The sequence below is a fragment of the Thunnus albacares genome, chromosome 6, assembly GCF_914725855.1.
Source record: "Thunnus albacares chromosome 6, fThuAlb1.1, whole genome shotgun sequence".
NCBI lineage: Eukaryota > Metazoa > Chordata > Actinopteri > Scombriformes > Scombridae > Thunnus > Thunnus albacares.
The window spans coordinates 6512205-6529509 of record NC_058111.1 but is presented as its reverse complement, the minus strand read 5'-3'; the positions used below and the strand labels follow the sequence as shown (position 1 = coordinate 6529509).

At 39.2% G+C, this 17305-nt stretch overlaps 1 protein-coding gene across 1 annotated transcript in view; it reads left to right on the top strand.

Moving 5' to 3' along the window:
- The window catches only part of gpr4 (G protein-coupled receptor 4), a 49679-nt gene extending 37979 nt beyond the window's left edge, over positions 1-11700 (top strand). The window contains exons 2-4 of the mRNA XM_044355295.1: positions 4285-5042; positions 7041-7305; positions 8086-11700. Of these exons, the coding sequence (XP_044211230.1) occupies positions 4914-5042; positions 7041-7305; positions 8086-8807 (1116 nt within the window). The 5' untranslated portion in view covers positions 4285-4913 and the 3' untranslated portion in view covers positions 8808-11700. The remainder of the gene's footprint in view (positions 1-4284; positions 5043-7040; positions 7306-8085) is intronic.
- Positions 11701-17305: the final 5605 nt, after the last annotated feature.

The following is a 17305-nucleotide window of genomic DNA, read 5'->3' as shown; positions in this document are numbered from 1 at the left end:
ATTCCATGTCTATATTTGCAACTCTGAACTTCCATATAACGCCACACACAGCTTCATAGCAGATGAAATTCCCCGAAGCAAGACAATAGTTTAACTCCTAGCTCCTTCTCTTAAAGGGTAAAAACAAATAGCCTTTTTAGTCTTGCTAGCATTCCTCAGTGAAACTAAACCAGTTGAGCCACTGTTCGCTTGTTTTGATGTGTTATTCTAACAATGCATTTTAGGAGATTTGAAGGAAAAACAAGACACTTAACCTCCAACTTGACATTGCTCCCAGTGAAACCAAGGACACAGGCATAACATGTGGATGCTAACAAGCCAAACAAGTCTTTTTAGGGAAATTGTAAGTTGATACAGGAACTTCAACCTCCAAGTGAGACATTTTTGGTAAAGGCTAAATAAACCTCGAACAGTCAAATCTCCACTTTGTGTTGGTGTGTGATAACAGATTAGCAGAGTTGTGACCCAGTTGTGGTGCAGCGTATCAACGTGGGTGTTTCCCCCAACAAAGAGTTATTTACAAGGTCACCATAGAAATAACCTCACCTAGCCGTCACGTGTGTGTATGTGTGTGTGTGTGTGTGTGTGTGTGTTTGCTTACAAGCTTGCGCATTTGACCAGGTCAGCTCTGTCACTGCTCCATTCTGTTCCTGATAATGGCTCCACCCCACATGTCCGGTGCCGGGAATGAAATGTAGTGTGTCAGAGGGGAAGACAATCAACGTAGGATCTGTAATACATTCATCACGCGCGCTGTCATCAATGGGTCAAGGAACATTATACAAAATTAACAAATTACATTATAAGATAAACATTCCTTGTTGTTGCTGTCAGTGGGAACCACTGACTGTATACAAATATGGATGTCATGACAGCTCCCAAAAAGTGAAGCCAAAACATCTGGATTGCCCCCTCGGTAGCTGGCTGCAGTAGAAGTCAAGAATCCCGCCCCCTCCGTGTTAGCGGATGAGACATGAGCAAAACTAAAAAAATCAAAGTACACGTCAAATGACTTTTTCCCAAAGATGGTGTCTGTCATTTTAGGTAGTTTTTATCACGCTGATGTTTGTGCATGTTTTGTGTATGTTTGTTCGTTTCTCTGATAAGTTTGTTTTTAGTTAGTTATTTGACGATATAAAAAGGGGGTGTGACGTCATGATTGACAGCTGTGACAACAAATGTCCATCAGGCGGTCGCAGGTGTCCTGCGGGCCGTCATCCTGCCGCCAGACTTAACTGCACAGACTCTGGCTCCAAATGATGTCACACAAGCAAGATGGCAGCTCCCAGAAACGAGATATTTTGGCTTCAGTTTTGCATAACGGCAGGAAGTGGAGACGCGTCGTCCATATTTATATACAGAAAATGATGGGAATCATGAAGTTCCTCTACTTGTATGTCATACATGTTGGCAGAATTGAATGCAATAATTGGTCGGCTGTCCAACGTATGTCTGACACAGTGACCATCTCCGAAGACAAAAGTATTACATAATCCGATCTGGACATTATCTGTTTTTATGTTTTTTATGATTTTAACAGCCAGTCTCGACACCTATGGGGCAGATTTCCCTAAAATTTTCTCTGTATATTTATAGTCCCCAGCGGATGATCTCTAATGTTTTTGGTTACCTGCTTGACCCTTCCTCCAGCACAACCATCAGGACATACCTGATAAAATGTTACCATTAAATTTATAGAGCACATTCATGCTCCCATCAGGATGAACTCTCTCCATTTTGGACACTGCATGAATTTTTCTTTAGCACCATCCTCAAGTCAAATTATCAGATTTATCTAGATTAGATTATTAACTTTGTGCACAAAATAACTACTGGCCAGACTGACATGAAGATAAAAATGAATAGGCTGATTTTCATGGCATTTGCACATTCATGCCCCTCAAAGGAGGAATCCTGATTCCATGATGTAGCGTTTATTGTTTAATATGATAAACATCACAGCCTCTTGGGGTTGTTGTAGCATATTAAAATGGTCATAGTAAAGTGCTTTATTTTCTTTTTAATGACGCTTGATCTAACTGTCCACTTCCCGGTGATCACCTGTCAGTTAAACAGTGTGTCTGGAACTGTGGCATCTTTCTCCTTGTTTTGTTGTTTATAGCTTGTTACCCACAAACATAACAAAATCCCACAAATATAATAAACCACAAACTTAATACACATCTGCAGCTTTTAATGTAATAATCCCACTAACGTAATAACTATTACATAACAACTGTTATGTTTGTGGGAAAGTGAAAATCTTAAGCTTTCAAAATTGTAGTAACTGAAAATTAAAGGCTTTGTAAATCGCTCTGTAACTTTCCATCCCGTCATGTCAAGTAGGTCTATTTGGTGTCTTTCCTGAACCTGTTGAAGCTGCAACTGGCTTCAAAGGTGGCCTGTTTGGAAATTTTGCTCTCAGCAACTGGCACTGTCTGGATAAATCCAGCGCTTGTTGAACAGCTCTCACTCATCCCAGAGTGCCTCTCTCTCAGTCTGATGTTTACTTTTCGTGCATTAGAACCTTTAGTGGCATCAAATCCTCTCTTGACAAGTTCTGGGAGAGCAGACTTCTTTACCACAAATTTCCCGTTACACAAAATGGACCGTCTGTCATCATTAATGGAATACTGGTGCCTATTTCTCCATGTTAGGATGTAAAAGTTACACCTATCTTTATAAAGAAAAAAATAATTTTAAAAAATGAAATTTACTGGCACCAAACAGGAATGAAAATTAGGTTAGAATCATGTTCTGGGTGGAGTATCCCTTTAATGAGGATAAATACTATCCAGCTGTTACTGACAATCGGTACTTTATATTCTTTACTTGTGGATAGTTCAATTTTTTTGCCTCTCCTGAGATTTTTTACAATTGATTTTGTAATAAAACCTGGTATAAATCTTCCTGTAAGAAGAAAATGTCATTGTCTGTTGAAGACATTACAATTAGCAACTTGTATAAGCTGCAGATTTTTATTATATTAGTGGTTTATTACATTTGTGGAGAAGTTATTACAATTTTCAAAGATGAAGATTTTCACCTTCCTGCAAACGTAACAAATCCCTGTTAACGGTTATTACGTTTGTGGGAAATGACATATTACGTTTGTGGGAAACTTATTACATTAGTGGAATAATTATGTTAAAAGCTGCAGATTTGTATTACGTTTGTGGTTTATTACGGTTGTGGGATGTTGTTACGTTTGAGCCTTTGCATTTCTAGACCTAAATAATTTCCTACATTGGATAATAAAGTTAAATTAGATTTTATATGGTGACCTTCCTTTCTTCTTTTCAACCATGGTGGCCATCAGCCAACTAATACTAAGTCCCTATAGCACTTACATTTGTTAATGTTGATATGATTTTATTTTCTTTTTTAATCAAATTCAAGCATTTCCATCATAAACGTTTCACTGAAATGTGTAAAAGCTGCAACATCCAGGTGGCTATTCATAATTATTCCTGAAACTATTGATCTAAGAGGAATGAAATTAAGCAGAAATATACATAAACTCTGGAAGCAGACTGTTCGCAGGACTTAGGAACATATTTACAGTAAGTGAAGTGATTGAAAGCACATGTGAACTCATATAAGCCATATGCAAAAATGTCAAGGCAGTCCAAGATGTATAAACAGAAGCAGAGCTCAGGGTGGAAAGTGAGAAGTCGAAGAGCGAAAAAGAAACTGTGCTCACATCCTGCTCTCTCTCTCTCTCTCTCTCTCTCTCTCTCTCTCTGATATACCGTATGCACATTCAGGTCATGTTTATATGACGGCTTACATACTGCTTATCATATGTCCTGGACTCTCTGTTTGCGCTCCATTCAAGGTCTTTTTGTCCCTGGACTGTGTGTCAACATATTTTGTGTTATCATAAGAGTTGTTTGAAAGTCTCTCTACAAATGTCACCCAGATAAACCCACCCGCTGCTTGACTGTGGTTCCTCTCTTTGCCTCTTTATTCCACTTCTACGTCAGCCCACTTCCTTCACACTTGTCTCTGAAAGTTCAGGCCACAGAATTCAATATAGTAGAAGAAACGGGTTTGACTGTATGTACTGAGGGCGTGCTCATTCCGGGCAGTTTTGAGCGGTTTGTTTTCCCGGGTTCATGTCAAATAACCAAACCAAATGCCTAAAATCTGCAGTTCGACATGAAACTGTCGTGCATTAGAAGTGTATAAACTCAATGTAGAGCATACCAAATAAATACAGGAAATGACCCTGAACATCTCTCTCTCTCTCTCTCTATCTCTTTCTCTCTCTCTCTCTTGCAGATGTTCAAGAGTCAGTAACTGGACAGCCTGTCGGTGTCAGAGTGCTGAAGCTCAGTAAAGTCATCCCTGTGTTTTAGTGGGAGCATCCCTGAGGAGTTTTGTGTGTCATCAAGACCTTGAGACACACCCACGCACACACACACACACACACACAATTGTTCAGTCTCTCCCTCTCACAGTAGACCTGACAGACCTCTAATCTCTAAAAGATTGATGAGGTCCTGTCCAGGCGCAGGAGGCCTGGCGCAGCGTCGATAAGGCAGCTTTCATTTCACCACATTTTATCCCTCGCTCCTTCCTTTCTTCTCCTCTACTCCTCCATACTGAGGGACGTGGGGGTTTGCTTTGAAGCTCGAGAGAGGATTATGACACATCGAGGCCCCCGGGCGAGAAGGACAGTGTTTTAAGAAAAAGGAACCATGAAATGCCCCAGAAATGACATGTCGGACAGCCGTGTAGTAGCCGAGGAGGATGCTGGAGTCAGCATGTCACTGTCAAACTGCTGGAGCTGGAATATAGTGAAACTACAGAGGGACACGCAGAGCTGAGAGTAGCTTAACACACATCACATACCTGCACACACACACACACAAACACACACACACACACTCAGTGTTTCACACAGGACAATGTGCAACATCTCATTCTGTGATGTGGACAGTAAGGTGGACCAATTCTTCCAGCCCACGCTCTACATCATAGTCATTGTTCTGGGGCTTCCCACTAACTGCATGGCCCTGTGGGCTGCCTACATGCAGGTGAGCACACACACACATACACAGTACATACACATACTCCCCCTTCCACCAACGTTGGCCATTAATGTGTGACTCTAAAATGTGGTTTCCATCTTAGGGGTGAGGACCCCTCTGAGGGGCTATAATTTTGCGTTGGAGTTCTGATAGCAGGTTTCAGTAAATGTTGGAAAAATAGCTGGATTTGTGAAGCTTAGAATGAATATCCTAACAAGTCTCTCATTTTTTATTTGCAGAGACAATGTAAAAAACATTCAGGTAGACATTTAAAGAAATAGCATATAAATAATACATCTGGCAAAAGTTTTATATCAGTTCTTTGAACATCAATCTTTCTAGTTTCAGCTGTCTGGTTATTTATGGTTTTTACAATGTTAAAAAGCTAAACCAAAATTCAGATTCAAGATGGGATGTGACATAATGAGAGTTCAGTAAGCAGATTCGATTCTGTTTCAAATTCAGACATATGGTTGCTGAGAATAACTTTATAAACAGTGCAGGCCTTCTTTGGTACTGAAAACAACAAAACAGTTCAAACAAGCGACAGACTGACTGGACTTACTGAAGGGAAACACGCACCAGTGGTGTATAATGCACGTAAAATACCTGCACATATCTACAAGACATATGTCAACCCACAGTGAAGCATCAAGATACCACACTGTCCTAAATGTCCTGCTTAATCTGTCATCTCTGCAGCAGAAACTGCAAATCAGTCACGTTTGCTCCCCAGAGCAATGTATGTCGTGGTTTAGAAACCTGAAGTCAAGACCTTCACAAGCAGCACAATGATTTTATAAATGGTGATGCATCTGCTTAGCTTAAAAAAAAAGAACTATATAGTCAATTACTCTTTGTACTGAACAAAATGCAAGCAAAGTGATTCATAATTTTTAAATAATTATGTGTGTGAAACCTCTTCACTCTGTAAAGTGCTGCATGCAGTCACTGCAGTTAACACTTAATGACAACTGCAAAGTAATTACTAGTAGGATAATACTACAGTAGTAAGGAATTACATTTTCACCGTGAAATAAGAGTCATTTATTACCTTTTCCAAGTAACATGTCCAACACGGCCTGCTACATGCTGTACAGTCATCAGAGCAGTGGGGACATTTTCCCATACAACACTGAATGTTTCCAGTGTTTCCCACAGACAGTCAGTTTGCTTTGGCAGCAGCAGAAGAGATTGTTATTGACTTTTCATTCAAGTGAGTTCTCTAACTCATATTTTTTCAAGCACAAACATCATTAAAAGTGAGTGACATTTCAACCTTAGTTTATTGTTTTGTTACCATATCAGCATCAGGGCAGCATTTTAAATGTTCTACATTCATTTTGTGCCACCACGACCCAGCAGAGAACAGGTGCACTGTGTCATATTATGGTTTGGCTTTCAGTGATTGGTTAATTAAGTGCATTTTGGAGAGCCACCAGCTCAATTAATGGCAACACCTGAACTGAACCCAGAACATGAACACACTTGATGTGCTGTCTATTCACCAGGTAGTTCTGTCTAAGTATTTATATTGTAAAAAATCATTACTGCACGGGATACAGAGCTGTCTCCATAGTAGCTGGATTTCAGTCAAAGTGCTGACAAATTACATTAGACGATTTTAATGGAAGTTATACAGTGGACACTTTGAACTGCTGACTTTAAAATAGCTCCATTTACAAGCCACTGCTGTGGTTGCAAATCCTTAAATTGCTACAAAAACAAGGGCTCTTCTTTGTTTTAAGCAAATGTGCATCAGTATCAGACACTGAAGAATTATAACATATTGACCAGACCTAATCAGTTCTCCTAAAACTTTGCATTTGATGAATGACGAAGCCAATTTATTTGCAGCTGATGGAAATACTCCCCTCATTGGTATTTTATTGTCCATCACATTTTAAATGTTTGCATTAAAGGGAAACATAACCTCAGTTTGACTCTATCTTTTCACTGACTGTTTGATAAAATAAGATAAATCCGTCTTTTGTTAATTTCCAGGTACGCCAACGCAACGAGCTCGGCATCTACCTGATCAACCTGTCGGTGGCGGACCTCCTGTATATCACCACTCTTCCTCTCTGGATCGACTACTTCCTGCAGCGTGACGACTGGATCCACGGTCAGGAGAGCTGCAAGCTGTTCGGCTTCATCTTCTACACTAATATCTACGTCAGCATCGCCTTCCTCTGCTGTATATCGCTGGACAGGTATCTGGCCGTGGCGTATCCTCTGCGCTTCGCGAAGGTTCGACGAATTAAAACAGGTACGTAGGGTCAAGGATGACTGAAGTAAAAGATCCATATTTAAACAAATCCACATAAAAACAAATGATGGTACACAGCATTAGGTTGCTCCATAAAATATACAAAACATATGATAAGCTTGTTTTTAAAGAGGTGCGAATGTGTCTTTGCACCTGTGATGAATCATTCTAAAATAAAACATTCATCGGGGGAAAAAGTAACAAACAAACTAACTAAAAATGCAACAGTCAGTGCTTTTATATATGACACATACTGTATCACATCCTGTTTGTGTCTTCATATCTTTCTTTCTCTGGCTTAACAGGAAATTCAGTTTGTGTAGAGATAAGTTAATGTCAAAAGACACTTTCATAAATAACAACTTAATTGAGGATGTCTGCTAAAGTTATTACTGTAAATAAAATGATATGTACTGTAAATTCATTGTATTAATGAGGTCTCAGACTCATCTACAAATATTAAATGATCAAATGTAGGAAATTATTATTTTTTTCCAAATGAAAAGGCATTTGGATAGAAACTCTTAATAATAAAGATCTGGAATATCATTCTATCTTTGTCAGAACAGATGGTATACAGGCCTGCTGTTAGATGACATAAATGGTTACTTGGGTGGGTGCGTGATATCAATCAATATTTATAGATCAGTAATTCCAAAAGCACCCTATTTCCTGAAAATATAGTACAGTATTCACACATGGTAGAGGGATGGAAATTAATGTAAAGTATGTTTTTTTCTCTCTCCTCTTCATTCTTCTCCTCTCCTGAACTTCCTGCAGCCATCCTGGTCAGCGCCATAGTTTGGATCATCGAGATCATAGCCAATTCTGCTCCTCTCTTCCACGATGAGCTCTTCAAGGATCGGTTCAACCACACTTTCTGCTTTGAAAAGTACCCCATGCAGGACTGGGTGGCAGGGATGAATCTCTACAGGACATTTCTGGGCTTCCTCGCTCCCTGGACAGCAATGCTGGTGGCCTACCGTGGGATCCTAGCAGCAGTGCGCTGCAACGTCTCAACGGAGCGCCAGGAAAAGGCCAAAATTCAGCGGTTGGCATTGAGTCTGATCCTGATTGTTTTGCTCTGCTTTGGACCATACCACATCCTCCTCCTGGTGCGGAGTATCATGTTTCTAAGGAAACCATGTGACTGTGGATCAGAGGAGAGCTTGTTTGCAGCGTACCATGTCTCGTTGGCGCTGACCAGCCTCAACTGTGTTGCTGATCCCATTTTGTACTGCTTCGTCAATGAGGGGGCTAGGCATGATGTTGGCCGAGCTCTCTCAGCAATATTGTCTGTAGCGTGCCACAGGGGCTCTTCTTCCTCACCATCACATGGTGACGTACTCAACGCTGGCTCAGTGACCATGGAAACGCCGCTGTCAGCAAAGAAACAGCCATGTGTTTATGCCGATGGAGGCAAAACGAGCAGTTACAAAACAGAACTTGTGGCTTTGAAGGAGGAGTGTCTACAGATGACAATCCTCAGTGTTAGGAAGTGACTCCTTCCTGGTACATACAGTAACAGGTCCAAACTGATCAGCTCAGTGGATGGAGGAGCCTCCCAACACTACAAGGATCCGATTCTATCAGCCTGACAGGCTGAAATCAGATGCATTCATGTGGCTGTAGATGGTTGGGGTAAAAGCTTCCAATAAAGGGCACATCACAGTACCCAGTCAGAACGGGACTGAGATTGATGATATAAACGGGACATATAGTCTGTAGCCGCATTAGTGGCCCTTGTGAGGTTATAATGTCTACACACCAGAAAAAAAATGTTAGGTGAATGAAAAATGGAGAAACTATTTTGCTATTGTTTGATCCTTATCACTCATGGGGCAAAAACATAAAGTCATGTTGCAAATCAAAAGGTTTTATCCTCTGTATGGTGGCCAATTCAGGACAACTCAGACTTGTCAAGCTTGGTTCTATGTTTCTGATTTTATTCAACTTTCATCACTTGAAGCTGCAGTTTGTCAGCCTCTGCACAGCATGCTAACATGATATGTTAATATTAATCCCAGAGTGCAGCGAGGCTGACAAGGATTCGGTCATCCGATGAAGTGAAGTGTTGGACCTGAGGGAATTCTGACTTACTGGTGATGCTGTACGGAAAGTCAGGTGATCACCAAAAGTCATTGGGATTCAGTCTCTGTGGACTGTGAATGTTTTTAACAAATTTCATGCCAATCCATTCAGTAGATGTTGAGATATTTCAGTGTGGACCAACAGATCGATGGACCAGCTGACAAGGATTCAAACACAACTTGACAACTTGGATATTTGGACATTTTCCCACTGTGCCAGGAGTCATTAACAATGCATAACAAGACATTCTTGAATATTTAAGTGAAATTATTTAAACAGACCACTTTCTGTGAGTGGCTGAGTATTGTTATAAGCATCTTTGCATTAAGACTGTATGGAGACCCAGCTGGTTAAGGGCTGCTCTAGGAGACTGGGGTTTGACACCCAACTGCACCACTGTGGAATATGAGAGAAGAACAGAAGGGTGATAAAAGAAAACATTGTAGATTACTGGTCAAAACATTTGTAACGCTTGTTGGAAATGTCTTTCATTAGTTTTTTTTGAAGGAAATAATGAAGCCTTATGAAGTACCTCAGCTCAAAAACAGTGATAGCAAGAAGGCTTAGAGCAGAAGTGTCTTTCTTATGTAATGTGAGCCATGTTATTTTTCTTTGTCTTTCATCTTTACCACACACAGCAAAATAATCAGAACTCTCCACTGAGATGAAAATCCAAAACCAAAGCCCACATATATCAGTTATTTCAGCTGCATTACATTGAGAGTACAGTGGAGTGGAAAAACAGTATCATAATACAGCGAAACAGATAAAATTATTATTTTGCAAAAGGTGAGTGCATGCAGTAGTTGGCAGTAATCGTTTAAGTATGGTGACATAATATACATGCTGGAGGTATAAAAGACAGTCTTTACTGAAACTGTGTTGGTAACCAACTCTTAACTTCCACAAATCCAAACTACATGCTTGGGCTTTGGTAAAGGCTACCCATAGTTGACCTGATACTGTTTACATCCCTCTATCAGACAGATGCCGTTATACTTAATCTTTCCCAAAATTCTTAAATGATATAAAGTACATTGCCATTTTTATTTTCAGTTATTTTTCCTCACCATACACTTGTCACACTGCATTAAGATCTAACCTCTGTGTTCCCTAAAGCAGCAAGATTTTATACATTTGCCATTGATTCAAGCACCAGTGCTAGCTGCTAACATTGTTAGTTACATTAGGGAAACAAATTTAGAAATACTTCTCTCTAATGTCAAAAGTGTAAATCCAAGTCCAGCAGCAATTGCCTTTATAGATATATTTTAAAATCAGCCATTAGAAATTTACTGCAGGCATGTCTCTGTTTATGTACGTTAAGCTGCTTGTTCTTAATGTAAATATAACTGATCATTTGAAACCGCCAACACTGGATAGCTGCCATATTATGTCACACGTTGACTACTTTCTGAAGTCATAAAGTCAAAGTCAGAGTCGTACGTGATATCTGCAAAAATAGAAGAAATCTTGAAATATGTTCATATCCTGTGCATGAGGTGATATTACAGTGACACACGTCAGTCAGTCTTGCTTTTCCTAGTTGGCAGCTTGTTTTTAGAGTAAGTCCAAAACAAAGTGACTAATCATAGCGTTCGTAGCGTTCATGACAGTTGGGATCCTAACAGATTGCGGCAGCTACAACAAAGCATCAAATACTGTGCATAAGGAAAGTTTAGGTGTGGCTTTAAAACAATGCAAACTTAGCACAGCTGTCGGAGCAGATCTCAACTTTTTGATTCACCTTTGTAGCTGTCAGTTTTCTCTGCTGTGCTTTTATCAACAATAATTTGTCTGTTTACATTATAGAACGTTCTTCTGTATGTTTAGAAATATACTAAATGACATACTGACTTTCCTTGTGTGCAGTATTACGGCTCAGATGAGTCCGACCCCGTGATTTCATGGAGATATATAGCAAGTTTCCATGTTGCAGCTCTACTGGTCAACCATTTTGTTTTCAGGATGACAGATGTTTTGGAGAGTGTCTTAAGTGTTGCTTTGGCATCAAAGCGTTCCTGTATTTGGTGAAATGATGTGAAGGCACTCCGTCAGTGTTGTCCTAAAGGCTGCTCTGTGTGCCGTTGCTTTTGTTTGGCATCTGTTAGTTTGAGAAAGGAGGTACCAGGCTTCATAATGTGTATTCTTTCATCGACAGTGTCAGTGAGAAATAAATAATGTATGAAACTTTGCATCCATCTGTGTTTTTTTGTTTGACTGTAAACCTGAAATAAACTATGCAGTGACGTCACTAAGAAGAACTCAGACAGGTCAAGAAACACAACTGATCAGATAATCACACAAAATAGGAGAGAAAACAAAGGTAAATGGTGAAATTATTACCAAAACAGTCCGTTGTAAACATCTATCACAGTTATAGACCGACATCCCTGTCCAACTTTGACCTACTGTGCTAACTTGTGCTCACAAAGAGGTACTCACTTTCAAAATGATGGTGAAAATCTAACTGTAACTGCAACAATTTTGTAAATTTCAAAAACCAACAATTCGACAATCACAGCTACATTATGAAGCAACTGGCCCGAAGTTCACAGGTGTGAAAGTAGGCAGTGTTTTTCATCACTTGTGTGTACGACTGAACGCGACACATTGAATGACTTTGAGGAGAGAGTGTTCAGAAGTGTGCCCCATTTGTACGATTCATCACATCTCGCTCTTCACTATAACGGCAGGTTTTTTTTACCCCGCCTTTATGTGCGGCATTTTAGAATAAATTGGTGTACATTTGGCATAACTTGTTTTGCCATAGGACTTCCATATTCCTGTGCTTGCCGTGCACTGTATTATGCAGCAGCAGCACTTTCTGACCCAAACAGTTGATCTGCAGGGTAATACAGTACGCAGCATGCGTGGGAATACAGAAGTTCTACAATTGAGTAAATGTAGTGCCAAAGGAAAGGGCTGTATAACGGCAAGGTAAAGCAGTGAAAATAGTCTAAATATAGTGTACACTTAAACTGATATTGATTTTTTTAGGTGGGCCTTTTTTTAGATGGCTAAAGTACGTTTTGCTGATGGCCCCGTCAACAGCAGTACATTGCTTAGCTTCCGTGCCGGTACTCCTGTCTGCCAATCCGAATCTACTGCAGGTAATACACTGACTATGGATAGCTACCTCATTCAACCCCACTTCAAAAAATGCGTACTATCCCTTTAAACATACCTTTATCTAAGGGGTGACAGATCAGAAGACACTCATGTGTAGTTCATGTGCACAGACACAGAGGTGACACAGCCACAAATCACAAACCTTTGACCAAGAACTAATTCCTGCAACACTGCAGCTATCCTCTGATACCCGTGTACTCTACAGACCAGCAGAGAGAGCAGGTCTGGGATGCTGCCAACACAAAGTCACCCTCCTCACTTCATCCTGTTCTGGACTCCTATAGGCTGTAAAGATAATGGACGACATGAAGGACATACTGTATAATCTGTACATGTGTGTCCATGAGTGCATGTAAGTGTCTACTTACAAGAAGTGTACTGTATGTACTTGTGTGTTTATCTTTGACGGTGTGTGTGTGTGTGTGTGTGTGTGTGTGTGTCCTTTCCACCATCATCAGAGGGAACCTTATATTTACGACCTGTTCTCCGGAGGTTTCACAGCATGTGTGGAGGAAAAAGAGCTGACACACCCCTTTATGTTCTTGAGAGGAGAGAAAGGACATAACTCTCTCTCTCTCTCTGAGGGAACATTGTCTCTCGCCCTCTATGCTTCACTGGTCACCTCTGCTATAGGTCTAAATATAGCAGCTCACCAGAGGCCACACTGTCATTACCAACAGCTCACCTTATTATGAGAGTGATTTATTATCAGGTAAGGATACAGTAACACCTCAGGGACATGAAGGATGGTTGCAGTGCAGTTTAGCACCAGAGGTAAAACTGGAGCATACAGTTCGGCTCTATAAAGCTAAAAGTAACTGAATGAGAGTAACGTCTCTAGTCTTCACTCACAGATAATTAAATTTAATTCAGTGGTTAAAATTTAATTTGGAGATAAGGAAGATACTCATTCAGTTAACATATGCACAGCTGTGCAATAACTTAATAATGACCTATTACTGACTATAATGACTGACTTCTCAGTGATACAGTTGATATATTAACAGAGTTTCTGTAGAAGTTCCTGTCAAAGTTGATGAAGGTTTTTCCGCACAGACCTGCAGTCAGAAAAAGATGCTTACAGTAAGTATAAAATGACGCCACAGTTACCCATTGATAAATGAAACTAACTGAATTGGATGATTTTCCAATTTTATTTGATGTTGTAACCAGCAAATTAACAATTAAAACATCAAGTTAAAAAAAAGAAACTGAAATGCATCAGTTACTTAACTGTGGTTGCTAAAGACGTCAGTAACTCTTTACTTTAAAAACAGCAGTTTCGTACCATTAAGGAAATATAAGGGTTTATGTTTACTCTTTAAATTATAAAATTGGACAATACCATAAAAAACAGACCTTGTGACAGTGTGAAAGGTTATAGTCGTACTACTGTTGTATGTAAGGAATCTAAAGAATGCCGTTTCTGACCAGTATAACTCTCCCCTATGTTGGTTAGTTGCATAATGTAATTATGAAGGGCATTTGACCCGAGCACACAATGGCTTTTTTATCTTTGTGTATAGCTCCCCTTCCCCTTCTCTGTTAAAAAAATAACCACAAGTTGAGATTTAATGTATGCTTGTTTATTTGCATAAAAAAACACACCCAACTTATCCCGATATTTGCCAGAGTGGCAAATAAACAAAACCAAAACATCTGTTTACCCGCTAAAAGTCAGGTTGATAAATTGAATTAATCTGATTCAACATCAGATATTGCTTGAATATCAAAATGAGCATGTTCATACAGGTATTCAAAACAAACACACACACAAAAAAAACATAACAATTTGATGCATAGAGGTAAAAGTATAATAGTAGCCTACTTGAGTTTGCGATAAAAGGTAAAAAATATAAGATATACCATGAAGATTTATTCATTTAAGTACCTTAATGTACATAAATTCTTCATTTCTACAAAATGAATTCAGTTTCAGTTTTATGATAACCTCATGGAGCACTTGGTGAGCTGTTTATTCCTCCTACAACTGTGACCAATGTGACCCAGAATCCATTTTTAAGATGCATGTTTTAATCTAATTAGTAACTCATTCAGTCGTATTTCCACCCTGGCGGAGGAGGCAGGTCACCAGTTCCTGATGTACAATGCAGTAAAAATAGGCTCACACTGCTCTTGGATGAAATCCATGTATCGTGAACTGTGCAGGAGTCAAGAACAAAACACTGTCATTTAAGACTGACAAGTGCGTAGGTTTTTAAATGTTATCAAATGCTCGGTGAGGCTTCTGTGGGTCTTGAAGGCTTATCGATTTTTTTAGCTTCAAGAAAGACCTTCAGTTCACAATTAGATGTATAAAGTTTTATAGGACAACATATATGAGCTATTGAGTTAATATAAATGTCTAAATAGAAGGAGTGATGGTAAGTTATGATGAGTCTATATCTGAAAAGGCTTGAAATTTTCTAATATCTGTAGCATTTGGAAAGTTGTAATCAATGTTAGAAAGAGTTCTCAAAGTTACACTAAGAGGAAACTTGCTGGAGTAGTTTTGCTTTTAACTAAATTGCAACATGACGATTTTTGACAAGCCGGAATGAGGTGAAACATAGTTTAAATTTTCATTCATCTTAATTCTAATACACTATAAACTGCCTCTTGGCTTCTCGCACAGTTTAGCACAGTCTAATCCCTGTTGTTATTATTGTTGGAATTCTTGCTTTTATCATATAAACCTTCTATTATATTCTGTATTGCTTCTAGTAGTAGCAGCACTTTTAATATCTTTATTGTCTTACTGTCTTATTGTGTTTTATTATTTATAAAGAATTATAAAGAATCTCTACTTGTGGGACAATAAAGATCTCGACTGAACTGTTGTGAATAAGGAAAACTCATGTTTGTGTTTCCTTGACAACCGGGAAACAAAAGCCGTATGCACTTTTTGTTAAATTATGTAATCAGAGGGTGCTGGTTGACAAACACAGGTATGTGATTGTAGATTAAATTTGCTACAAAACTTTGATTTGATGCAGTTGTTTTTGTTTTTGGCTATTGGCTATTTTTGAGCCATCATCAGTATTTCAGCAAGTTGTAGACCATGCTTCATTTAGTTTTTACCTTATTCTGCTTTACACACACCATCATCAAACAACTCCATCTACCAAGTAAGTGGATGTAACTAACAAGTGAGCTGTAATGTCACCAATCTTAGCTGCTGCATAAATGCATATTTTGCAGGGTTATATGGTGATTAATTCAGGGATTTCTATGTTTATTGTTTTGATATGTTTTAAACATATGTATAAAAATGAAGGTGATCTAATTGTTGTCAAAAATGTACAGTGAAAACACATGGAAATGAAGAAGTTATGAATTGAACCAGGCAATGTGGCCCTGCCTGTACAGATGAGTTTCTGCAAAGTCATCCAGGAACTACTCAATAAACTGCACTGTATTTATTCAAATAATACAAAGCCTCATTATTCAAACCCTGAGACACTGCTCATTTGAAATCCAAATTCATGGTGCCTGAATCACACAGAGCCTTAAGGGTTAGGGGTTGGGATTCATAGTAGGTGGAAAGAGGTCAGAGAGAGAATGCAAATGATCATCCATAATTCATGTGCTCTGAAACCTGGTTGGGATCGAGACATTTGCATGGATGTGGGCAGTAGGTGATTTGTTCATTTTTACAGGGATGGCCAAATCCTAACTCTATAGGCCTAGCCTAATTCTTGATATTATAATTGCGATTATAATTTTGAATTAATAGAACTGCTATTAAAATACATTTTTCATGTAGGCCTATTCTTTTACTGGATGTGGACCTTTTTCAAAACATACTTTAGTTCTGATGGTACAAACTTTACCTCAAATTATGTAACTGTAACAGCTGAGCACAGTGTGGTCAGTGCAGGTTAATGTCCTCAGTCATGTCCCCCCTAAAATATTCAGAGGTGGATTGGTCTGGGTGTGTATTTTCAGCAGCACAGATGCTACTGAATGATCACAGAAATATTATAGGCATATTATAGAAATACTACAGGCAGCAGTGTGTCTCTATGATCCTCTCGCTCTACCGCAACTACACGTTGCTTATTGCCACTTTGATCATGAAGGCGACACTGCTCTGCAGAGTATATAGGCTTAAATATAGTATAAAATTTAGTATTTATAGTATATAGCTGAAAGAATATTATAGATCCAAGGCGCGACTGACAGAAGGGCAGGACTGAGAGAAAAAGGTGCAATTACAAATCTGTCTGCTCCTTCAGCACCACGGACAGCGCCATGGATTTATCAATACACAGCACAGTTAGGCTACTTATATTTCAGAGCCATGGTGTAACTTACACAAATCTCAGTAAGAAAAAGGATCAATGAGTCAGGCAGAAACGACTAACATATTCAGCTGAACAATCCCTCTGCCTCTGCACTCTCTCTGCTACTAGGGAATGGAGAGAAGGGATGGCATGTTAACAAGGGAGATTCTATTTTGGTCATTTTACTCACAGGGGCGATGGCATCCCCTCTCATCCCCACTCAAATCGCCCACTGGATGTGGGAATTGAAAGTGCACTTAGTGTCTTAATTTAGCTGTGTGTTTATTTAGCATTCAGCTAGTTTTCATTTATCTAACACACCTAGCCAGAGCAACAGATATTCTTAGCTTTTACAACTGCCCTCTTAAACATTAATTTCATGTTGTAAATACCTTCTCTGTCAGTTTGTCCTTCATCTACATCACAAACCAGCAAGGATTAAATCAAAGAGCAGCTATTTGATACAACAGCACCCAGACAATACAAACAAC